Source organism: Bubalus kerabau, chromosome 19 (genome assembly GCF_029407905.1).
Source record: "Bubalus kerabau isolate K-KA32 ecotype Philippines breed swamp buffalo chromosome 19, PCC_UOA_SB_1v2, whole genome shotgun sequence".
Taxonomy (NCBI): Eukaryota; Metazoa; Chordata; class Mammalia; order Artiodactyla; family Bovidae; genus Bubalus; species Bubalus kerabau.
Genome location: NC_073642.1, coordinates 32,824,904 through 32,850,047, shown reverse-complemented (window position 1 = coordinate 32,850,047; position 25,144 = coordinate 32,824,904). Strand labels below are relative to the sequence as shown.

The window sequence follows — 25,144 nt, the reverse complement described above, 5'->3', positions numbered from 1 at the left end:
GGAATACACTGGAATGTATGTAGCTATAAAAAAAAAAAAAAAAACTATTAATAGTATGCTGTCTATGGAACAGTTTCAAGACATGTTGTTAAGTCATAAAACCTGGGTACAGATTAGTGTTCAAAAAAAAAGAGAGAAAATATAAAACTTAGACTTCTGCCATTGAAATGCTAGTTTTGCTCCAACTAGATGAGACCAACGATTCTCTCAAACTTTCTTCTTTACCCTGCCAGTGACCCATGAGTGCCTGAGTTGTGACCATCACAGTGACACTCACTGAAAAGTTAGGAAGACTCATAGTTTACCTGGTCAATTCCATGTCAGTCTCCTGACCAGTGATATAAGGTATTCTGGCCTATGTTATAAGCTATTTATTGAGCTGCTGTGCAAGTCTGGGCTATAAAACTCCACAGAAAGAAAGCATAAATGGAAAATGACTTTTTGTTTTTCAGTTTTCTAGATGAGGGGCAAGATAGAGTGGAAGGAGGAAGCTTTGGTGTCGGGCAGATTTAGGTTTGCAAACTAGTGGCCCTGCGTTTGTGGTTTTTGTTTTTGTTTTTTAAATTCTTAAGTCCTCAGCCTACTTTGGGCTTCCCAGATGGCTCAGCAGTAAAGAATCTGCCTGCAATGCAGGAGATGCAGGTTTGATCCCTGCATTGGGAAGATCCCCTGGAGAAGGAAATGGCAACCCACTCCAGTATTCTTACCTGGAGAATTCCATAGACAGAGGAGCCTGGCAGGCTACAGTCCATGGAGTCATAAAGAGTTGGATATGACTGAGCAGCTGACCATGCACATACACACAGCCTACTTTAAAGAGTTAGTGTAAGGACTAGAGGGCTTCCCTGTTGGCTCAGCGCTAAAGAGTCCACCGGCAATGCAGTAGCCGCAGGACAGGCAAGTTTGATCCTTGGGTGGGGAAGATTCCCTGGAGGAGGGCATGGCAACCCACTCCAGTATTCTTGCCTGTAGAATCCCATGAACAGAGGAGCCTGGTGGGCTATAGTCCATAGGGTCGCAAAGATTCGGACACAACTGAAGCAACTTAGCACACACGCACACATAAGGACTAGAGATAATACACATGATGGGTTAAGCATGAAGACACTGTTTCTTGTCACTCAACACAGGGTCACCAAAACCCTTTCTGCCTCACTGCAACACTGTTGCTCTCACTACTCCAGACTCCTACTCGCTACTCCAGACATCTTCTAGTTAACCCCTCTTTACAAATCATAAGCCTTGTTAAATGATAGTGTGCATTTTAAATTGTGTTCTTTGCTTTCTTCCTTCAGATCTGTAAGAGCAAAGCTAAAGAATCGCAGCAATATTATCACAGCTTGGCTATCCGGCAGAGTCTGGCTGTCCACTTTAACATCCAGCAGGACTGTGGTCACTTCCTTGCTGAAGTTCCTAAGCGCCTGCTTCCCTGGGAGGATCCCGACACCGCCGAAGAGGAAGAGGATGACACGGAAGCAACGGAAGAGGTGAAAGGAGAAGCTGATGGGAAGGGCCCAGACCTGGGCTCCGAAGCAGAGTCGTCCCACAAAGAAAGCCAGGCAGCCGTCAGCAGGAAGCAGAGAAGCCACGTTGTGGTCATCACCAGAGAGGTTCCCTGTCTCACAGTGGCCGACTTTGTGCGAGACTCCCTGGCACAGCATGGGAAAAGCCCGGATGCATACGAGAGGCAAGTGTGTCTGCTGCTTCTGCAGCTGTGCTCGGGCCTGGAGCACCTCAAACCCTACCACGTCACCCACTGCGATCTGCGTCTGGAGAACCTGCTGCTCGTCCACTACCAGCCTGGGGGGCCCACCCAAGGCCTGGGGCCTGCGGAACCCAGCCCCACCCCGTCCTGTCCCACGAGGCTCATCGTCAGCAACTTCTCCCAGGCCAAGCAGAAGAGCCATTTGGTAGATCCTGAGATCCTCCGGGACCAGTCCCGACTCGCCCCGGAGATCATCACAGCCACGCAATATAAAAAGTGCGATGAGTTCCAGACAGGCATCCTCATCTACGAGATGCTGCACCTGCCCAACCCTTTTGATGAGAACCCAGAGCTGAAGGAGAAGGAGTACACTCGGGCCGACCTGCCCCGCATCCCGCTCCGCTCCCCCTATTCCCGGGGCCTGCAGCAGCTGGCCAGCTGCCTCCTAAATCCCAACCCCTCTGAGCGGATCCTCATTTCAGATGCCAAAGGCATCCTCCAGTGTCTGCTCTGGGGCCCCCGGGAAGATCTCTTCCAGACTTTCACCGCCTCCCCCAGCCCCGCTCACAGGAACACCCTGCTCCAGAACTGGCTGGACATCAAGCGCACTCTGCTCATGATCAAGTTTGCCGAGAAGTCCCTGGACCGGGAGGGTGGCGTCACCCTGGAGGACTGGCTTTGTGCTCAGTATCTGGCTTTTGCCACTCCAGACTCTCTCAGCTGTGTGGTGAGAATCCTGCAGCCCCGTTAACGGGTCCCAGTCACTGGTCTTACTTCATGTGTCACCTTCTTCAAGTTGCCCTCACACTTCCCCTTCCTGATACTCATATGGAATTCAAGGAAAGAGGAGAGACAAGCCTTCCATCCCCATCCAAGTCCAGTGAGTCGCTGAGTCCGTCTTAACATTAGGGAAAGTCAGCTGCACAAATGTGCAGCTGCCACTCGTGGGAACGCCTTCCACCCCAACTGTCCCCAGGTGCAGGAAATATGAAGATGCACCTTGAGTGACAGCTCCTCTGGTTTGAACTCCATGAGCTGGGTCCAGTTCCTCCAGAACTCTGAGTATCACCTGTCTTTTTAACACCGTGTGTTTATTCTCACTAGCAATAGACAGATTTAACCAGTACTTACCATCATCTACTAAACTTTCACAACAGACTCTTTTCCTTTAAAGGATCAATAATGAGCTCTCTTACCAGGCAGAACTGCCATCCTTAGCATCAGCCCAGTTTTGGTTCCGGGAATTACATCCTTTGTTCTCGCAGATGGTAGAAGGACAAGGAGAGAGAATCCATCCTTAGGGTCATGCACCCATTTGGTTTCCATTATCAGTAAGTGTATGCACTGTATGGAGGACAGCCCTAAGTCTCCCCTTGTGCTGCCACTGCCTGAATCTCCTTCACCTCGGTTCTGTCCCCACTTGCCAGTGAAGTTTGGGTTTATCAGCCCATGACAGAGCTGACCCAAGGTGGTGTCACCAGGGCCCCAGCAGGGCAGAGTGCAGTCAGACCTTACAAATAACTGGCAGGACCCAAGGAGATGGTGTTCCCGCACGTGCAGTTCTCTGGGGCCATCAGGGGAACAGAGGTTAAAGGGCCGCTCCCTGATTACTGTCGGAGCTGTCAGCGTTGGCAGCCAGGGCTACCGGTACCCAGATCACAGTTTTCCCCTGAGCCGTAATTGGCCAGCCTCCTTCTACCAGCAGCCAGTGTTAACTAGTCTACCAAATGCTGTAGACAACAGCTCTGCATGGAAATGGCTGTCTGTTGAGCCGTAACATCTCCCTCAAGGGCACGGTGTGGCTGGCTATTAGGAGGGCCAGAAGGCAGAGGAAGGGGAGAAGGCCACTGATGAGAGCGCCGACCTCCACCTCGCAATGCCCACGTTGTCTAGAGAGACTGCCTCCCAGCTGCACAGGCACATTGCTCCCGGTGACTCAGAAACAGCACTGAGGGCAGCTCATCAGGACTCTGGATTGCGAGGTGGTGCCGAGAGCACCCTGCCTGGGGTCTGTGCGCCCCTCCTACGGATACATGTGCAATTTTTGTATGTATTTTTTTTAGCTGTATATACAGTGTTTATGTTGCAACTTCACCTGAAGCAATATCCACAGAAACCCTCCCCTTCTTCCCTTGGCACATATTTGCGCTGAGATGAGTGTCCCTTCCACCCCCACCCAGTGTGTGCGTGTGTGTGTGTGTGTGTGTGTTATTCAAAACTGTGATTATCTGTTCTGTTTACTTCAACTTTGAAATCCCAAGAGTCACTCAGACAGAGTGAGTGTGTGTACACGTGTATACCCGTATGTGTGCACATGCCCGCTGGAAGCAGAGGCCAGGCCTCTGGGGGAGCAACCTGTGGCAGGGTTGATAGACACATCCTCTGCCTGGTGGGCAAGACGGCCCTGGGCCCCGCATCAGCCGGTGCAGAGCTTGTAAAGCCAAGCCTGATTGTGCAGTATTATTTAGATAGCACGTTAGTGGCCTTTTGGTAATTTCTAAACTTTTAACATTATTAACCACCTTTCATGTGATTCACCTATATCAAAGAGGATCAAGAAAGGAGAAGAATGTATTTTATTGTGCTCTTCTTTGCTTCATTTTCTTCTTTTTTAAGAGAATGGGAGCCGTGAGGCCCATCTGGAGGATTCCCCTGTCCTCCCAGCCAGCAGTTCAGGACTTCCAGGGAAAAGAGCTGGTCAGCCCACACAGAGTCTTGTCTCCTCTGGGCAGAGTGCCAGTCTCTGCCCCAAGGAACGGCCACAGGATGGGCGCGCCGCTGCAGGCCAGCAGTCTGCGCTCTCTCGGTGTCCTGCAACCTGGCCCCACTTTGCCTAGCAGGCTTTAGTAGGTTGCCCTTAGCTAACCCACGTGCACATACCCCCTGCCCGGTTATACACTGAAGTGGCAGCGCGCAGACCACTACCCTGTCGCCAGCACGCCCCCTTAGCAGCCTGCTCTCCACGGTTTGCACATTGAGACGCTTTCTCAGTGTCACTCTCATGCTGCCTTGCCCGTGTGAATTTGAATGTTGACTCTTTAGTGCAGTTTCATATTTAATGAAGAATGTTTCCTGGTCCCTTTATTGCTTTCCTAGGTATCCTTCACCACCACCACCCTCCTTTTTTCCTCCTGTTTCTGTTTTGACTTGGATCCAGTCTTCTTCATTTTAACTCGATAGTATTATAAGCACGGACACGCTCCACTACCATCATCTTATAGCACTGGCAAGCCCAGCACCTTTTCACATTAGGTGTGCTTAGTACTGTTTTCAGAGTCGGAAGTGTTAAGGGCAAAAGGTGAATGCCAGCTAGTCAGGAAGGGACTCGGGCTGCTCTGAGATGGGTGGCTAGACTAATAGTTCTCTGAGTGAGGGCCAAAGAACGTAAGGTGGGGAAGGACGAAAGTGTTACAGGTGAGAATGGAATAGGCCAGATAACCCTATTTCTAGGCAAGAGGTATTGTCAGATGGTCCTCCAAATATTTTTCCAAAATGATGAAATTCAGTCTCATATTAACACAAATATTATGCATTTCCATTTTAATTGTAGCAGAAACTTTGAATTCATTCATCAACTGCAAATAAATCCTGCCCTCAGACACGGACATACATATTTATACATATTATATATATATATATATATGAGTTTTGAATTGTGACTAGAATAGCACTTTAAATTTTCTCAAGTAACATCAAGTTATTGTCTTCAACACAGATTGGATTTTTTCTCTTCTTCTGAAGTCTGTACTATAGATTCTTCCATGTATATTGAGAATTTGAACAATTAAGCCGCTATTGGAACTTTTCCTTAAGCCACATGAGCAAGAATAATCTCTCGTACACTTTTAGGTAAACAGGACAATGGCTGGAGTAGCCAAGACCAAGACTGAATGTACAGCAGAGTGCCTTGTTAGCATGCTAACCTCGTCTGGGAGGAAAGGAATTAGATGTTCCACAGGAAGGCAGGGGGCTGTGAAAGGGCTCCCTTGCTCGCCTGAGGAGAGCCCTTGGTGCACTAGCATGATGCCAAGGAGCTGATTCATCAAGAATAACAGCAGGATGGTGGAAGAGCAGTTGCAACCCATGGCATCAACAACAAAAGAATGGTGAAGGACGCCCACCGACCCACAGGCTAAGTCAGAACTGGAAGCCAGGAATATGGCAGTGGGTTTTAAGTTTTGCCCTCAGAAGATAAACCAGCTGAGATAGACAGGGGAGCACAGCACCCACATTCCCTAATCGACTGATGTTGAGGGCCCAAAAGTGAAATCTGTTGGTTAGAATTTTAAGGGTCTGAGTAGCCTTTCACTGTCACTGGGGGCCAGTTGTGCTCCCAAACTCAGTCCAAGTTTGTGAACTTAGAAAACTCTAAACCAAGAGATCTGAGCCTCTGGAAATATTAATGATAATCCTGGGAATTAGACTACTTAAAATTGTATTTTAAAGTCTCTAGCATTATAAAATATCCATGAAAGATCTTTGGGGCCTACTAAACAGTAGGGCATAGAAGGATTGCACTCCACTTCCCACATTCGAATTAAGAATACTTTGGTGCTAGGAAATTACCTGACTTAGTTTTGCTGATAGGAGTTTTCCCTAGATGTTACCAGCAGTGATCTGAAAGAAAATATGGGTTAGTTCCAGAAATTGGGATGGGCAGGGAGTAACTTGACTTTCTGGGCTAACTCTGACATGTATTTTTAATTCCCCTTACTAGTTGATGAGGAGTAAAAATTCTGGTTCAGCCTAATGAGTGAACAGGGTGGCTGCCCGTGAAAGCAGGTGGCTAGTTTTACCTCATTGAAGCCCGTATTCTCAAAGGCCCAAAGTGCTGTGCCAAGACAAATCCAAGGGCCACTGCTGCCCCAGTGTGCGCCGCAGCCTGTGCCGACGGCAGCACCAAGCGTGGGGGTTCCACGGACCAAAACCGATGCCGTTAGGGAGGCCACGCGTGGTGCCGTGCAAGATGCTAGACGGAGATTATACCAAAGAAACCAAGCCTCTTTGTCCTGATGCTTTTTAGGTGATGAGGCTGAGTTATGACAGACGCCATGGGAAGAGAATTCACATGCATTCCCACATCCAGGTATTCCACTGGTCAAGTAAACCATCCTCAAAAAACAACCTATTTTTTTAAAAACAAGTCCATTTTGTGTATTGGGGTGGGGGGTGGGGAAGATGATGCTAAGGAAAACCTTGGGCAGATTATAAATTCCCCAGCATTTCAGGAGAAGGAACTATCCCCTCTCCCATTGGCATCATTGTGACAATCACCCAAACTTCAGCTTGGGAAATCATGTCCCTGTAATACTGAAAGCGGAGGTGTTTTTTTGTTTTTGTTTTTGTTTTTAAGAGATGTGGTAGTTTCAATAGGTTTGTTTTTAAAATAAAAAAAAAAACTCTTGGGAAATTTCTTTTTAAAAATCTAGTATTTTTTATAAACCGAGGTGTTCACCACTCATCATCACCACCATTTAATATAAGTGCCCAGAAAGTACAAGGTGCTATACAGCTGTTAAACACCCTCTCTCCGCAGCTGTGTGAAATTAGAGTAGGTTCTTGCGTCAGCCACTGCAGAAGCTTTTCCCCTTTTACCCAGGCGGGCTGCAGGGGCTTGCATCGGGGACCTCCCGTCAGGTGTTTCCCACGCCGCAGCGTTTATTCTAGCTTCTCACTTTTCCCCATCCATTTGCCTCCACTTTTATTTTTTAAATCAAGAAAGTTTCAGGGAATCAGAAGAGGTCGGACATTTTTTAACCTAGCAGAAGTACAGAGTCATATATTTTGCTACAAATATTATATTATGGAAAATCCACTTTGCCCGTGTAGTGTGTGGAAAGTGTGTGTGTCCGCGCTCCCGTTAACTTGAATGTTGAACCAGCCCTATGGCTTCAGGGTAGCATTTTTGAAAGATAAACCACACTGCTTCAGGAAACTTGCTCCAAATAACTACTTGGTTATCCCTTCCCTTAGCAGTTTTAAAAGGTGTTACATGCGAACACTCCGGGGCGGGATTTTTCTGTTGATACGCCGGGCATTTTGGTATGAGATGAGGGCAGAAGCAAGGCGTTGTCCTTCTCAGTGATTTGAATCATGGCAGTCCTCATTCCTCTCTCTCTTTCATTCCCCACTGGCTCTGCCCATGCTCGCTTTTTGAAAATCTTGTTTCTTTTGTTCTTTCCTGGAGCCTCACCTCTCTACTTAACATATTTTAGAGTTGTAGAAACCTATCAACGAAAGGTCCCCTCTGTCACCAGGTGGCGCCGCCCTTTGGTTTGCTGTGGTACTTTGCTGTGTTCTCTGTGGCATCATGTTACTGTGTAAATAAATTCATTTTCATACCCAGTAAAAGCAGACAAGCTCTTGTCCTTTCAGCTTCTCTCCACACTGACGTGCGACGGACATGGTTACATCTTAACTCACAGGAGGTATGCCTTCTCAGATGCTCGTCCCTGCTGACCTGGACTTGTTTTCAGTTCATTCCCTCCCTGAACTGAGAAAACCAGGCATAGAAGGGCAAGTGAAGGCCTTCAGCTTTCCCCCAGAGCTCAGAGGGCTGCAGGTTTGCTGTGTGAGATCGCCCCCTAGTGACCAGTCACCATATAGAGGTCCTGTTAGTCGCCCAGTGGTGTCCGACTCTTTGGGACCCCCATGAACTGCAGCAGCCAGGCCTCTCTCTGTCCCTCACCATCTCCCGAAGTATGCCCAAGTTCATGTCTATTGCATTGGTAATGCCATCCGGCTATCTCATCCTCTGATGCCCTGGGTTTGTTTAAACCATTTGGTTAGCTGGCTGAGGCTGAGCCTCTCAGTGGCCATCTCAGAACTCTGCAAACAATACGAGCAGAGCAGGACCTTGTGCAGCGTCACCTGCTGCAAAATTCACATCCTTTGCCTGTTCCTAAAGGTACACGGTCACACACTGGGTCCTCACAAAGGCAGACAAGCTAATGAGCAGATGCTTCTGTAGCAGACAGAGGAGGCCACCTGGCTCAGGCAGGACGAGTCCGCAGTGGGCAGAGGCAGTGACAGCTGCCACGTCATTGGAGTAGAATGGATGAAAGTGCAAACATGTAGTCTCTGAATTTAGACCAGATTTTAGAGCTCTTAACCCTTTACCGTGGACACTGTTTCCAGCTGGCTTCTCTCCACCAGCAAGCACTCTAGAACTTTCAGACATAATATTTAAGGGATATTCCAGAAAAGTGATTGCCAGACTCAAGTTATATATTGCTGAGGAGGAAAAACTACTGATGTGGGCCTCAGAGCTCTCTCTGTTGCCTGGGCCTGGGAGGAAGGGTCAACAGGATAAAGCTGAGAGACAACTCCCTGGGACATAGGCTCAGCTTCTGGAGAGGAGCCCAGGGAACTAACCTTCCTTGTTGTGAACTGACTTCTGGAGGGAGAGAACCAAAGAAAGGGACAGTTGGAGCTGAGAGGTCTCAACATTATAGAGAGGGAACACAGTACACTTGGGTGGCTGTCCCGGGCTCTGCTGGTGAGTGGCCAACTGGGGCCCTAAAAGATACGGGCTTGGATGGTGAGGTTTCAGGGTTGCCCAAGCCAGGCTCCAAAGGGGGTGGAGCAAAGCCACAAATGGGATCTCTCTGACTTTTGGTATGACTGGAGAGAGATCCTGTTACCCCTTCAGCACCTTGCCCAGCATGGGATCCATTCCTAAGAATTCTGTCAGTGGGCCCTCAGGAAGACCACTCTTCCCTTTGATTCTGGATTGTCCAGAGGTGATGGACCACTGACATTGAGTGGGGCCTTTGGCTTCCCTGGTGGCTCAGATGGTAAAGAATCTGCCTGCAATGCAGGAGACCCAGGTTCAATCACCTAGGTTGGGAAGATCCCCTGGAGGAGGGCATGGCAACCCACTCCAGTATTCTTGCCTGGAGAATCCCATGGATAGAGCAGCCTGGTGGGCTACAGTCCATAGGGTCACAAAGAGTCAGATACAAATGAGCGGCTAACACTTTAACTTTTTCTTTGGCTTCCACATGCCTGGGAGCTGACTTCTTTCAACCCAGGTCACAAAGAATCTTGAGTTCTTTCCTACCTGGGATTTACTGGTACGAGAAGCTCTCTGGGTGCCTGGCACAGGGTGTGCACTCCATGCGCTCTCTGCTTTTCTCCAAGACTCAGCAAATTATGCTTCCTTGTAAGCGAGCCCATGCTCTACAAGGGAAGGGGCTTCATTAGTGCCTCAGGAGCCAAGGGCTGCAGTTGGCAGCTCACAGCTGAAACTTAAAAACCGAATTGCATACAGGGCGGAGGGGGAGGGATCTTGGTTGCCAAGATCCAGTTCTCTCAAATGTGCAAACCTCTGAGTGGAAACAGGCTGCCTGGGCACAACTCCTGACCTCCTGGAGATGTTAGGTAACTCTCTCTCCACACACACATATCCCAACTAACTGCTCGCTTACCCTCTGAAGGAACAGAAGCAACCAAAAGCCTGAGCCTTACTGGTCCCCAGTCCCAGTGACCCAGTGACCCATTCTCCTGGGTGTTGGAGAATGTGCTCGGTGAGGGGGACCTGGGGTCCCAGGAATAGAGGGGCGCCAAATCTCTGTCAGGGGGCCGCAGAGCTCTTGCTCCCTGGAGCCATCACCTCAGACTTGGGCTGGATGGAGTCCTGGAACTAGGGGTCGGAAGTTGGGCAGAGTGAAAACCTGCAAGCCTGTGGCTCGCCATCTGTTCTTCCTCTCCCCGCAAGTGCCTCTTCTCCCTGCAGCACACCTCCGCACACCCAGGGGCACACCCGAAACCACCCCAGTCCCGCCGCCCCGGCCTTCCCTGCCCAAGCCACTCATGCCCCCTGATGCCGAGGACAGAGCCCACTGTGTATGTTGGGCTCTGCAGGCCCTTCTGCTCAGGCTCAGGGCAGCCCAGCTTCCCCCACTGACTCTTTCTCCTCAAACTCCTGACCCTGCACCTTTCCCATGCACTCTGGGCAACTGGCCTGGGTGCTGTTCAGAGAGCCCTGGGCTAGTGCCAGTGGGAGCAAGCTTCATCCCCACCACCATCCAAGGAGATGGCGCCATTTTGCCCATTTTCACTGAACCAATCAGGATTTGAACACGATCTGTGTGCCTTGTCAGTGCTTTTTCCTAGGAGCTCCAAAGAGATCAAGAAAGAGCTTCTTGGGATTGAACTAGCTTAGTTTTATCTTCACAACAACTCTATGAAGTAGGTTCTAGAATTATCCCATTTTACCCACGAGAAGACAAGCCAGAGAGGTGCTATTTGCCCCGAATCCCTAGGGAGGGAACTAGGATTTGTCCTCAAGACAGTGTGGCTCTTCCTCGCAGCTCTCTGTCCACACTGTTCCTGTCCGTACCTCCCCATTCTCTGGGCCTTCATTCAGCCAAGAAGCTTCTGGGGTGACTCCCACTGGAAATATTCTCTCATCCACCTGAAATCGCCAGCCTGCTCTCAGATCGGGTGCTCAGCCTGGTGTGTGCGTCCTGCTCCTCAGTCCGCCTGCTCCTCTCATGAGTCTCCTCAGAGTCTGAGTGAGACCAGCAGGAGGGGCAAGAACAGCACTGCGTCTGCAGCTCCTGCCTGCAGGTCCTGGGCCAGGTTTCCCCACTTTTAATCCTCACTCCAGCCCTCTGACCCCCACTGCACATGAAGAAATCTTTAATCAGAGTGGGGAGAAATTGGTCCAAGGCTGCACAGCTGAATGCCAACAGCCGACTCATTGGAAGAGACCCTGATGCTGGGAAAGGAGAAGAGGGCAGTAGAGGATGAGATGGTTGGATAGCATCACTGATTCAATGAACATGAACTTGAGCAAACTCCAGGAGATTGTGAGGGATAGGGAGGCCTGCTGTGCTGCAGTCCATGGGGTCACAAAGAATTAGACATGACTTAGCGACTGAACAACAAGCACAGCCAGTAAGTATTAGGGCTGAGATTCGAACCCAGCCTGGCTGCCTCAGAAGTCAGTTCTCTTGTCCACCACATCACAAGTCCTAGCCTGTTTCTGTGCCAAGGGAAAGGTCTGAGTCCTACAGTCATTCATTCCAGCTGTGACAGAGCAGGGCAGCCTAGGAAGGCTTCCTGAAACAAGCAAAGTGGGGAATGGGGCAGGGCGGGGTGGGGGGGTGGGTAGTGGGAAGCATGTCCAGAGGGGCCCACCAGGCTGAGTAGTCGGATCCCAGTTCCTTCCAGAAGGGGCTAGCCAAGAATGGGGTGTCACCTGAGGAGAAGGAGGCACTGGCCGCCTTCTGAGGCGTCCCACTCAAGAGGGCGCAGAGCAGACTCGCCTCCCCTCACCACACTCCACAGGGGGAGAGGGGTAAAACCTACCAAATCAATAAAGCCCAGCTTCACCCAACCAGCAGGTGCTACCATGGGGACCTCCTAGGATGGCTTCTGGGATGAAAAAGGTACCTGGGCGACCACCACTCACCATGGAGGTAACATAGAGGCAGTTTGGCAACTTTCTCCTCCTTTTTCTTCTTTTTCATGTGTGTGGGCGGGGGGTGTGGGGGTGCAGGGAATCTACTTTCCATTCATCCACCCTCTCCATTCCCTCCCTATCATGTTATCTAGATCGTAAAGTGCTCAACCCTTTGCCAGATCTTTGTGCAAATACACACAAACCATACACATACACCTGTACAATACTCTGCAAATTGCTTTTCTCACTTAAGACTGACCCAACAGACATCACAATCATAGCACTTCTCAAAAGGCAGCTTCTCTCACTAAAAATGATAGCATTATATAACATTTTGTTGTTTAATTGCTAAGTCGTGTCCAACTCTAAGACCCCATGGACTGTAGCCTACCAGGCTCCTCTTGCCATGGAATTTTCCAGGCAAGAATTCTGGAGTGGGTTGCCATTTCCTTCTGCAGGGAATCTTCTCATGCAGGGATCAAACCTGCACCTCCTGCACTGGGAGACACTGGCAGGCAGATTCTTGCTGCTGAGCCACCAGGGAAACCCGTTGTAAAACGTACATATATGTGAATGTATTATTCTTATCATTATTTCCGCTTCTCTGGACATCTAGCCACATACTTGTAGGGATGGTTAAACAGTGAAACATGAGAAACTACAAAGCTGTCTCAAGAACTGTAATAGAAGTTGCAGAGATACAGAGATGAACCCCCAGGTTGGGTAGAAGGACGACGTTATCTTCTCAAATATTTCATTGAATTTTAAATCTCAATGGGTTGTTGTTGTTGTTTTTCTTTTTGACCTTTACAGAATGGTTCTGAGTCACTTGGAAGAACAAATATGTGAAAGAAACCTACAAATTGTTGAAACTGTTTAAGTATATAAAAAAGCTATAATCAACAAAACAGTGTAATAGAGATACAAGAAAAAAACAAGTCAGTATAACAGAATAGGTAACTTAAAAACTAAGCTTATTGTCTATAAAAAAAAATGTAATATAGGATAAGTTAGACATTACTATATGGGAGGGAAAGAAAGTCTTATCCAATAAGATGTGAATCAGTTAGCTCTTTGGAAAATAATTAATCTGCACACTGTAAACCCAAATAAACCCAAACAGATCAAAGAGCTACATGGCACAAAGGAAAGGAAAAATGAAAAGAAATCCTAAGAACTAGAAAGAAAGCTAAGTCAATACCTGTTTTATCTCTTGTTCATAGGGGACTTTCTAACTTAAAAAGCAATAGAAGGCATCTGAAAGGGAACGATCAGTAGGTTTGACTACATAAAGATGATAAACCTTCATCCACTGAAAACATTAGAAACAAAACTGAAAGGTAAATAACCAGGCAGAAAAACCATTTCAACAAATATAATGGACATAGGGTTAAAATCCTGTTACAAAGAGCTCATGCAAACCATTAAGAACATAAAATGCCAATGGAGAGATGAGAACAGACAAGTCACAAAAGAATCCAAATGCTTAACCTTTCTAGAAATAAGAAAAAAGAAAAATTAACAACCTAAAAACCCTTTTAATAGCCTTTTCTGATTATAAAAGTGATGTACGTTTACAGTAGAAAATCTGGAAGATAAAATTGACCCACTGGGTCACCATCCAGAAGAGACCAATACTGACGTTTGCTGTATATCCTGCAAGTGTTGCTTCCTCTGCCTTTTTCTTTTTAGTTTGAATCCTATTGTTGGCTTCCCATTTTCTGCCTATCAGGTTAACAAAGCTCTTTGTAAAGCTTGTACTCAGTGCTGATGACAGTGTATGAGGTTCAGAAAAAGTAGGTGCAACTGAATTTGAGGGGAAGGGGCTTAATACATCCTGTCCTTTTCCTGAGGCCACAGCTGAGCAGGGGTGTTAGGCCAGTTGTGACCCCAGGAGCCATGTAGAGACTGCAGATCTCCAAGACCAGAGCACCAGAGTCTTGAGGGGGCTTTTCAAAAGGATAGACTCTGGGGCCCACCCAAGTCTGAGGGCAGAGGCCTCCCTCTCCCCAGGGTCCCACGGTTATTTGGAGCTTGCCAGGGGCCTCTCCGGAGAAGGCGATGGCACCCCACTCCAGTACTCTTGCCTGGAAAATCCCATGGACGGAGGATCCTGGTGGGCTGCAGTCCATGGGGTTGCTAATAGTCGGACACGACTGAGCGACTTCACTTTCACTTTTCACTTTCATGCCTTGGAGAAGGAAATGGCAACCCACTCCAGTGTTCTTGCCTGGAGAATCCCAGAGACGGGGGAGCCTGGTTGGCTGCCGTCTATGGGGTCGCACAGAGTCGGACACGACTGAAGCGACTTAGCAGCAGCAGCAGCAGGGGCCTCTCTGCCCAGAGTCTGGCTGCCTGGGTTTGAATCCACACTTCACCTCTAGTTAACTGAGGTCTTCAGGCACACTCAGAGCCTTGGTTCCAATGGAGAGTGCCAGCTTGCAGGGCCATTGTGAGGATTAAGTCCATCAGAGGTGTTTAGCCCGCTCTCTGGCAATAGCATGTGCTCATACTATTTTGTTAGCTCAAAAGAGCGAACTCCAACTATTTGCTTTCTGTTTTTATCACTCAGGACCTATCAAGGGATTTTTGCTGAACAGAGGCACTGTGAATTCAAATCTCTGCCTCATGAGAGTCAGAAAACTGTTCACAGCTTTCAAACGGCAGTTTCTCCAGCTTTCCAAATATCTCCTGGCTAAGTTTCAGAAAGCCCTGCTAACTGTCCTTTCTCTGAACACCTCCTACCTGTTCAAGGTGACACAGCACATTGGAGGCAGAAAGCATCCCTCTCCCCTGACAAGGGGCTCAGCCCAGATCCTCCCAGCCCTGCCTGGCCCATCCTTGCTTTTCCACGAGCCATATCAGGGCTGTCATTCCAGCTCCCCTTACGACCGACAACTGGGCCTTGGCATAATAAATGCTCTGGTCAAATGTACTTTATTTTGGGAAAAGTCATTAAACCACTTTTGTGGAAACATTTTAATTGAATTAGATTGTTTTCTGATTGTAATAAATGTTAATTAATTGAGTGGGCCGGGTGTCCTTGGATCAGGCTGGCTTCTCTTGGTTTAATTAGGAGGAGAGTGCAGACTTACTTCTTTTTGTCATAAGTCTGAGGTTTAAATTTATCTTTTGTGCTAATAAAGTAATCAGGCAGCTGCAAGGAGCAGATTATTTTTTATACCTGAAATTTTATAGCCTGCTTCACTCACAAGCCTCTGCTTTGACATCATTGGGGCATGACCTAGTTCCCTTGTCTTGGCTTAATGAGGTTTATCCATTTCTTTGGGGAAAAGAAAGAAATATTAACTTCTGCGAAAGTCCTTTTGTTTCCCAATAATACCAGTCACCTGGTTCCAAGGGGACAAAGTTGCTAACAGGAGAGGCAGGTGGTCTGTGAGGCACTAAGAACCAACCCACCCCCCAAATTTTTGTTCACCCCTAGAGTAGGCAGGCAGACCTGGGAAGTTCCAGAAACTCAGAACAGCCCAGAGATCCTGGCAGCTTCCTCATTATAGAGATGCTGAGACTGCAACCCAGAGAGGAAAGGAGCATGTCCAAGGCCACACAGCATGGCCCTGGTAATAGTGACATCCGTAGACCAGAGAATCCTTAAAAACAAATTCAGTTTGGGTCAACTAAAACGGACACAAGCCAGACCCTGGATTAGCAGGGAGGGTAGAGATAGGTCCAAGGAGTCTGCACAATAGTAAAATATAGACGGGCATAGAGGTCACACAGCACTGAAGGCAGCATTAAACCCTAGGCACACTGTCTCAGACTTGGGGAGGAAGGGCAGTCTGGAAGCCTTCAAGAGGAGGTGTGTTAGCATTAGGTTCTGAAGGATAAATAGAAGTACGCCAAGTAGACAAAGTATGGTGAAGAGCATTCCAGACAAAGGAATGTCTGCACACACGAGAGCCCCGGGAAGCTCTTGGAGGCTCAGATTTGAGCTGGAGAAAACCCCTCTTTCTGTCTGCTGCAGTGGAGAAGGGTTCAGAGGGGGAGTCTATGGGTGGGGAGAACCAGGTGAGGGAGGCTGGGAGATCCTCAGCTCAACTCATTGCCATGAAAATGGAAGAGCAGGGCTAGATCATGAAATATTTAAGAAGCAGAATCAACGTTTCCTGGCTTGGTCAGGTGTCCTGAGGATGGAGGGGTGACACCTGCCCTTTTGGACAAACTCCCTGGCTACCGAATGGTTGTGCTTCCTCCGAATGGGTCTGTAAGTTGGCAACAGCAGCAGCCGCTTGCAGCTAGCAGCTTCCTTTAGCCAGATACCATTACACGTGCTTTGCCCACATACTGCATTTCCTCTTCAGTATAACCCTGCCCGGTGTGGATCCTGTTCTTACCCCCATTTTGCCAGTGAGAAAGGAGAAGAGCCATGACTTGCCCAAGGTCACTGAACTCCAGAAGGGGGACAGCAAGCTGCAGCTCCCCACACTGAGCCTGACCTACCCTGGATAGGTGTGCTCCACATTCAAATGGGGCCTTACTGACTTTCTACCCCAAAGTATCCCTAATAGGTGACCAGAGTCTAGGTTTTCCTTTGAGGAAGCAAAAGACCTTGCCAGCACTAAATATCATTCCCCGGGGGCACCGGGGCTGACCCGGGCATCTTGTCGCCTCCCCCATTCGTGCCCAGGCTCTTCTTGCTGGAGAGAGGAGGTGAGCCGGGCTGGGCTTCCCTCTTTCTTGAAGGCCCTCCAGTATAGCAAGAAGGGCCTGGGTTCAAACACCCTTTGCTCCATGTAACCCTGGACAAGTCACTCTTCCTCTCCAAGCCTCAGTGACTCCATGTCCGCCCCTGCCCCCAGGGCTGCGTGGGGTCTCTGGGGTCACAGCACACAGTGTGATTGTGGCTGCCCCAGCCTTGCCCTTGGCTCCCTTCAGGCTGAGGGGGTCTGAGGACATAGAGCCACCTTCCAAATGGTGTCCTCACAGCCTCTAACCCCAGAAAGCGGACCCCAGGCCTGCCACCCAGGAATCAAGTCCGCTGCCAGCAGACCCTCTTTTTTCAGTAGGTCTCCACCCTTCAGCAACCCTTCAGTAGTCGGTTGGCCAGGAGCCCCAGCAGCACACACCTTCCCTCTTCACTCACCACACTGACTCTGCCTGTCGGGATTCCGTTCACCCTTCCAGGCCTCAGTCTGCCTGCCTCCTCTCCAACCCCACGGGGCCTCTCCCCACCAGCTCTATGCCCCTTCTGGCCCACCTGCCACTGGGTATTTGTCTGATGCTAGCAAGCTCCCAGGGTGGACCCAGGGCTCTAAATCCCCCCCAGGGCCTGGCAGGGTCATTCCTGCAGGAGGGATAGCTCAGGGTTGTGGATGGATGGAGACAGGATAGAATTTGGTAAATTCCCCTACCCGCCCTCCCCATCACACATATACACGTGTGCATACACATATGCTGTCACACACATATGCACACATGTGTGCACACACATATGCTGTCTGGCCCACTCTCCCATTTTGTGGTCACACTAGCCTTCCCTCTAGCTCTGTCCCCTCTGCCTGGGGCCTCTCCCCACTCCCTCCTGCTCCTCATTGGGCTGCCCCAAATGCTTCTTTGGGCCCTGGTAAGTAATCCCACTCCACATTTCTCACTGGGACACACCTTGACTCTGGGGCAAGGCCAGGCCTTCGGCAAAGTGCCACTGCACACCACTGTGGCCCTGTCCCTAGGAAAATACAAGGAACGTGCCTTGGGAGCTAGTCATTGACAGGCTCCAGGAAACTCCCCCCAAATCCAAGGAGAAAGCCAACTGAGATCCTTCCCAGTGCAGCCAGGAAAGGGGGCTGTGAAAGTGAGATTAGGGAGGTTCCCTGCTTCCTAGAAAACAAAGCAGCAGAGCCAGCTGGGTCCCGACTGATGGGTTTCCTGCCACCCCCCTCCCTCCTCCTGCAGGACAGACCAGCTGTTAGCACCAGGTTAATGACCACGATTAAAAGCAAAATGCCCTTGCCATGGCCCACTGTCCTCCCACACCTGTGAGTCCGGAGGCTGAGCTCTAAGCCCCGGGAATGGAAGATTTGTAATGAAATCAGACAGACCTCTTCACCACTGATGGTATCGGGGCCCAGGGGAGATGCAGACTTATTTCCTAATCTCCCATGGAGCATCTGTCAGCCCCGCCACACAGCAATGTCATTCCTGTGCTCAGCCAGGATCTTGCACGGGGCTGGCTGTCCGCCACCTGCCAGGCCACCTCCCCAGCCTCTCCTCCAGCCCCTTCTCTTTGCCTGGGCTCAGGCTGAATGGACATTCACATACACGCACTCATGCACACACACACACACAGCCTGGTTCATTCATAAACTGTCTGCTCTATCCCTTTTGCATTGACAGAAGAAAGAGAAAAATGAGAACATCTCTATAGCAGTGTTGTGTGCGCGTGTGCCAAGTCGCTTCAGTCGTGTTCGACTCTTTCATAGCCCGCCAGGCTCTTCTGCCCATGGGATTTCCCAGGCCAGAATACTGGAGTGTGTTGCCATGCCCTTCTCCAGGGGCTCTTCCTAACCCAGGGGTTGAACTTGCGTCTGTTATATCTCCTGCATTGGCAGGTGGGTTCTTTACCACTTGGGCCACCTGGGAAGCCGCTATAGCAGTGTTAGAAAATAGTTAAGGTACTGTTGACAAACGAGTCATTCTGCAGGCTTTCTAGAAGCCGAGAAGTAGATGAGAACAAGCAAAATGAGAAGCCCACTGGGGCAGCACAGCCCATGACCTACCCAGACTGGGGACCAGTTTTCCCACCCAGAGCTTCTGGGTGGCAGGGCTGAGCAAGGGGCAGAAGGAGGCCTTGGGAGCTGGATGCTCAGGCTTCACCAGTTAGGACTGCATGCTGAGTCAGTGAGGGGTGTGGGAGGCTCACACAGGACAGAGGGGACAGGGCCCCACAACTACCACAGAGGAAAGCAAGGGGGATCTTGGTAGCAGTGGCAGCTCCCGCCATGCCGGAAACTTCTCTACTGCTATTGGCTATTACAGCCTAGTCCCTTGTGGACACCTGAGGCCCCGCTGGCAGAAGCTGTAGGACTGGGTGGGTGGGGAGCAGGGAGAGTGGCCTGGACTCCTCGGAACAGGCCACAGAGACCTGTCCCGCCCCAACCTCATGGTGTGGGCAGAACTCCATGAGACCCGGGATGCCAGGCACAAGCGAGCCTGTGGCTCCTGCCCCCACATGGCCATTTACTCCCAGTTTCTGCACTTGAAAGGGAACACTTCCTGCCCATACTTCCCCAGCAAGACTCAGATGAGGCCAGGAAGCCTTGTGTACCACATCCTCCTTTTGATATTCATAGTAGGTCTTAGGCATCAAAGGTTCTGAGAGGTCTTGCAGTCACTTTTATTCTATTTTACATTCAGCACAGTTACTTGGGCAGTCTCGTGAATTTTGACAAAAGATCACACCCACACAACCCACAGTCTTATCATTTGTACAACGCTGAACATTTTCATCACCCCAGGAAGTCCCCTCACTCCTCTGGCCCATCACCTCTACCCCCACCCCAAGGGCAACTGATCTATAATAATAGATTAGTTTTGCCTGTTCTGAAGCCTCATGTTTATGGACTCTTACACAATATGTGCTCCTTTGTGTCTGGTTTCTTTCACTCCATGTATTATCTGTAATGTCCACCCATGTTATTGCATGTGTCTGTGGTTCATCACTTTTAATGGTGGAGGAATATTCCATGGTAAGACACAGATTTATTACAATGTGTTTATCTATATTCCAGTTGGTAAATATTTAGAGTTTTCTGATTTTTGCTTGAACAAAGCTGCTATGAATACTTCTCTGTACTAGACTCTGTGTGAACATGTTTCACCTTTTTCCTGGATGGTTTTACCTAGAAGTGAAATTTTGAGGTCCATGCAAACCTCTAAACTGCTCTACAGAGTACCAGCTTACACTCCCCCTAAAATGTATAGGAGTTTCTGGGGCTCCATGTCCTCTATATCCTCACCATTATTTGGTGTTATTTAGTCAGTAACTTTAAAAAAATATTTCAACTCATCATTTATCACACTTACTGAACCACTGAACTTTTTTCTTATGATCCCTTTTAATATCCCATGGAGGCAGTGTGCAGTAGGATACTTGGAGAGTAAAGATCTAGACTTTCAGTTATAAATAGGAGAAATCAAAACATTAGCTATAATAATAAAGAACGAGAAGAGAAAGAGATGCTCAGAAGAGGAGACAAAGGCACAAAATCAGAACAGGCCTCCAGTGGAAAGGAGTGAGTTCAGTACATAAGAGATAACTTTGGGACTTCCCTGGTGGATAAGGATCCACCTGCCAGTGGAGAGGACGGGGATCAGATCCTTGGTCTGGGAAGATCCCACGAGACACAACTACAGAAGCCTGCTTTCTCTGGGGCCGGCGAGCCACAATGACTGAGCCCACATGCTGCAACTACTGAAGCCCGTGTGCCTAGAGCCTGGCTCTGCAACAAGAGAAGCCACTGCATGAAGGCCACACACCCCAACAAAGACTAGCCCCCACTGCTCACAACTAGGGAAAGCCTGTGTGCAACAAGAAAGACGCAGTGTGACCAAATAAATAAAAGTAAAATAAATAACAATTTGGGAAAACTTCTGAGCCACATTTTTTGAGAGATTCGAAGGATTTCACATAGATAAAACTGGAGCAGGCTATTACAAAGGAGAAAGAGAATTCAGAAATTACTAACATGATTGCAAAATGAAGGTCACTTTGAAGTGAAGTCCGAGTTGCTCAGTTGTGTCCGACTCCTTGTGACCCCATGGATTATACAGTCCATGGAATTCTCCAGGCCAGAATACTAGAGTGGGTAGCCGTTCCCTTCTCCAGGGGATCTTCCCAACCCAGGGATTGAACCCAGGTCTCCTGCATTCCAGGCAGATTCTTTACCAGCTGAGCCACAAGGGAAACCCTATACTCCAATACATTGATGAAATAAATAGTTCATAAACACAAATCTTCAACTACAATTGTTTTTAATAGATAGTAGCTCTGAAGGTCACTTTAGAAGCATTCAAAAGGAGAATGCTGAAAATGCAAAAAGGGATGTGGCGAGAGAGAGCAAAGAGCGCAAGAAAGGGGAAAACATTCCTTAAGTAAGGAAAGATTTGAATTTATATTTGAAAAAGCACAGTACATCTCAGCAAAAACTTGATAAAGAACAATCAAGACCAACAGCAGTCGGTCCTGGCTTTTCAGCAAGCTAATTAAAGAAAAATTAAGACTTCAAGAAAAGGACAGAAATGATAGGAGAATTTAGTTTAAGGTAAAGATAGTATTTTAAATCAGAGGGGAAAATACCATTTAATAAAGGGTTTTGGTACAACTCACCATGTATCTTAAAAAAAAAAAAAGATAGCTTTCCATGTTACTTCCTCTCCTAAAATTCCAATGGATCTTAATTGTAATAATGAAATTATGAAAATAATAGAAGAAAATCTGTATATTAGCTAAGGTGCTGTAAGGGGTAAATTCCAAAAATACCAGGTGCTTAGCACAATAGTTTAGTTTTTGCTCATGTGAAGTCCAACTGGAAGGGGTGGAGTGAGATGGGGATTTTGCTGCCACAGTTTTCCCAAGACCCGGATGAAAGAAGCGCTGTCATCTTCAACAAGTGAGCTCCCAGGCTGCCCTGAGCATTGCTTCCATCTGTCAGTCAGACAATGAGAGACGGTTATGCATGAGAAAGCACACACATCCAAGACAAGAAAGATAAGTGGGAATAACCTTTGAAACTGAGGGAATTTCAAAATTATAAGATGTTTCTCTGCATAACTCTATGCAAATAACTTTGAAATATCTAGTTGAAATATTGATTTTCTAGGAATACATTATTTATTAAAACTGACCCCAGAAGAGAGAAAAAGTCTAAATAGATAAATCTACTAAAAGAAATAGAGAAAGTTGTTAAAGAGCTAATCCCTAAAAAAGATTTCAGGGGGGAGTTCTACAAAGCTGAAGGAACAGACATTCTCAATGCTCATTAAATTATTCCAGGGAATAGAAAATAATAGGCACACGAAGGGGGAGTGGGGAATTATCCAGCAAATGACTATGGAAGCTCAGGTTGCCTGATAACAAGCTGAATGTCCACTGAAAGCTACCCTTATCTCAACAGTCAAAGTTCAACTTTCCACCAGCCTGCCAGATGTCAGCACTTAGTATTCTAGACAGCTCTCTGAGAAGCTGGCATCTAAACTTAGTCTGGACATCTGGGCTCCTCAGTTATGAAAATCTTTCTTAAGCCAATTAAAGCTGAGTATCCAACTCTTATAAAAGACATGTCTTATTCAGTGGATAAACCATATTCTATTCAATTCTTAATGTAAATAGGAAATGATACATTGAAATACATTTGCTAATAATTTAAAGATAAGTACTAATAACATGGCTGAGCACCAAAGAACTGATGCTTTCGAACTGTGGTGCTAGAAAAGCCTTAGACAGCGAGGAGATGAAAACAGTCCATCCTAAAGGAAATCAACCCTGAATATTCATTGGAAGGACTGATGCTGAAGCTCCAATCCTTTGGCCACCTGATGCGAAGAGCTGACACACCAGAAAAGACCCTGATGCTGGGAAAGATTGAGGGCAGGAGAAGGGGGGACAGAGGATGAGATGGCTGGATGGCATCACCAACTCAATGGACATGAGTTTGAGAAAACTCCAGGAGATAGTGAAGGACAGGGAAGCCTGGTGTGCTGTAGTTCATGGGGTTGCAGAGTTGGACAAAACTTAGTGACTGAACAACAACTAATAATAATATGGACATGACATGGAAGTTAAAAACACAAGACGTAAAAAAAAGAAACAGTCAATGCTTTGTCAACCCAACAAAATTCAGAAAAGGGAAAAAAGAAAATATTGAGAAAGAATAATTAACAGAAAACATGAAATTGAATGGCAGGAAGACCAAACATTCTATTGTTACAGTACACCTGTGACCTACACTTGAATTTCTTTATTGGGCACACACACACACACACATTCTTCTACACAGTCGTACACACAAATCCAGCTATAGACCAGTCAGTTACAAAATACTCACTTATAACAAAATAACAAAGATTAGCATGAAAGGTCTGGCAAAGATAATCCAGGCAAAAGCTGACAAAGCAATATAGGGTATGTTCATATCAGACAAAGTAGAATTCAAGACAAGACACATTAAGCAAGATAAATAATATAAATTTTTTTCAAATAAAAAGTATAGCCTGCCAGGAAGTGAAATAAAAAAGAACTTCAACCAAATCATAGGCATAGTGGAAGGGTTTATCATAACCTAAAATCAAATTGAGTAAAGAGAAGGTTTGAATATCAAATTTAAGAAGGTTTGAATATCAGATGTAACAAGCTTCATGTGTAGCCCAAAGGTAAACTATCTGTTTTACTTTCAGATCCTTATAGAACAACAAAAAAATTCACCACGTAACACACAGGCCACAAAAATCTCAGAAACCAAAAAGGAGAAATCAGATGAGCCACATTCCCTGCTCATAATGTAATAAATCTAGAAGTTAACAACAAAAAAATAAGGTCTTCATCTCAAGTCTAACCACTTGGAAATTTTCAAATATTCCTCTAACTCACTTCTCAGTTCAGTTCAGTCTCTTAGTCATCTTCGACTCGTTGCGACCTCATGGATTGCAGCACACCAGGCCTTGTCCATCACCAACTCCTGGAGTTTACTCAAACCCAAGTCCATTGAGTCGGTGATTCCTCTAACTAGTTCAAGTTAAACTGAAAAAGGTTTTAAATCTGATGACAAGACGCCTGAAAGGGCTAACAATATTTCACACCAAAACCTAAATACTCTGACTGAAGATTTCCTCAGAGCTTTGTCATAGCCTTAAACTGTTCTGTGTAAAGTCAATATTCCCTCCACAAAGATATTCCGAGTGCCTGCTATAGGCCAGCACAGCTCTAGGTGCCGAGGGTAGGGTGGTGACCAAAAGAGAGAAGGTTTCTCTGTGGAGCTTACAGGCAAGCAGATAACTGTTAGGATGGTGTTTTAGAATATCCTGAATATTCAATTTGAGAAGTTGGAAAGGTATAAAAAATACTCTTAGGAAAGTAAGAGAGAGGAATAAAGAAAGTCTAAAAAATTAATGACAGAAAAGTCAAACAGAATTGATAAAATTAAGATCTGATCAGACTGCTAGGTTGACTAAGACGAAAAGAGACAAATCATGAAAAAGTATCCTTAGAAATGGCAAAGGGAATGATACAGAGAAGATTATACAGATTTTACGCAAATGACATGTATAATACAATGTCAAAATTTTTTTGAAAACAGGTAATTTAGAAAGCTATTATGGATAAAATGGAAACATAACTAGAAATACGTAAATTACCTAAGTTGACTCAATAAGCGGTGGAATACTTGAGTGGTCCAGTAACTATAGAAGAACTATAGAAGAAGATTGGTCAGGATCTAATAACCAAAACAGGTAAATACCTCAATGATTTCAAAGCAGAATCTGACAGTGGTGCTGATGAACCTATTTGTAGGGCAGCAATAGAGACGCAGACACAGAGAACAGACACAGTTGGGGGGAAGGAGATGCTGGGACGAACTGAGAGAATGGAAACATATACATCACCGTATGTAAAACAGACCAAAAGTGGAAATTTGCTGTGTGACACTGAGAGCTCAGCCCAGCGCTCGTGACAACCTAGAGGGGTGTGATGGGGAAGGAGGCGGGAGGGAGGTTCAGGAGGGAGGGGACACATGTATACCTGTGGCTGATTCATGTTGATGTATGGCAGAAACCAGCACAGTATTATAAAGCAATTATCCTCCAATAAAAATAAATAAATAAATAATTCACAAAGTAGCCCTCAGAGGCAGTAGGAAGGCCCTGCTGGGGCTGGATTCAAGGCCTGCCTGCCATGGATGCTGAATGTTACCGAATGATCTTTCTACATCTCTTGAGATGATTGTATGATTTTTCTTGTTTGTTTCATAAATACAGTGAGTTATATTGATTGAATTTTTAACATTAAATCAAAA

The 25,144-nt window shown here is 47.2% G+C and overlaps 1 protein-coding gene across 6 annotated transcripts in view; it reads left to right on the top strand.

Moving 5' to 3' along the window:
• The window catches only part of PEAK1 (pseudopodium enriched atypical kinase 1), a 309,528-nt gene extending 301,472 nt beyond the window's left edge, over positions 1 to 8,056 (top strand). For all 6 annotated transcript variants that reach the window (XM_055555619.1, XM_055555614.1, XM_055555615.1 and 3 more), the window contains one exon: positions 1,296 to 8,056. In XM_055555619.1, the coding sequence (XP_055411594.1) occupies positions 1,296 to 2,456 (1,161 nt within the window). In that variant the 3' untranslated portion in view covers positions 2,457 to 8,056. The remainder of the gene's footprint in view (positions 1 to 1,295) is intronic.
• Positions 8,057 to 25,144: the final 17,088 nt, after the last annotated feature.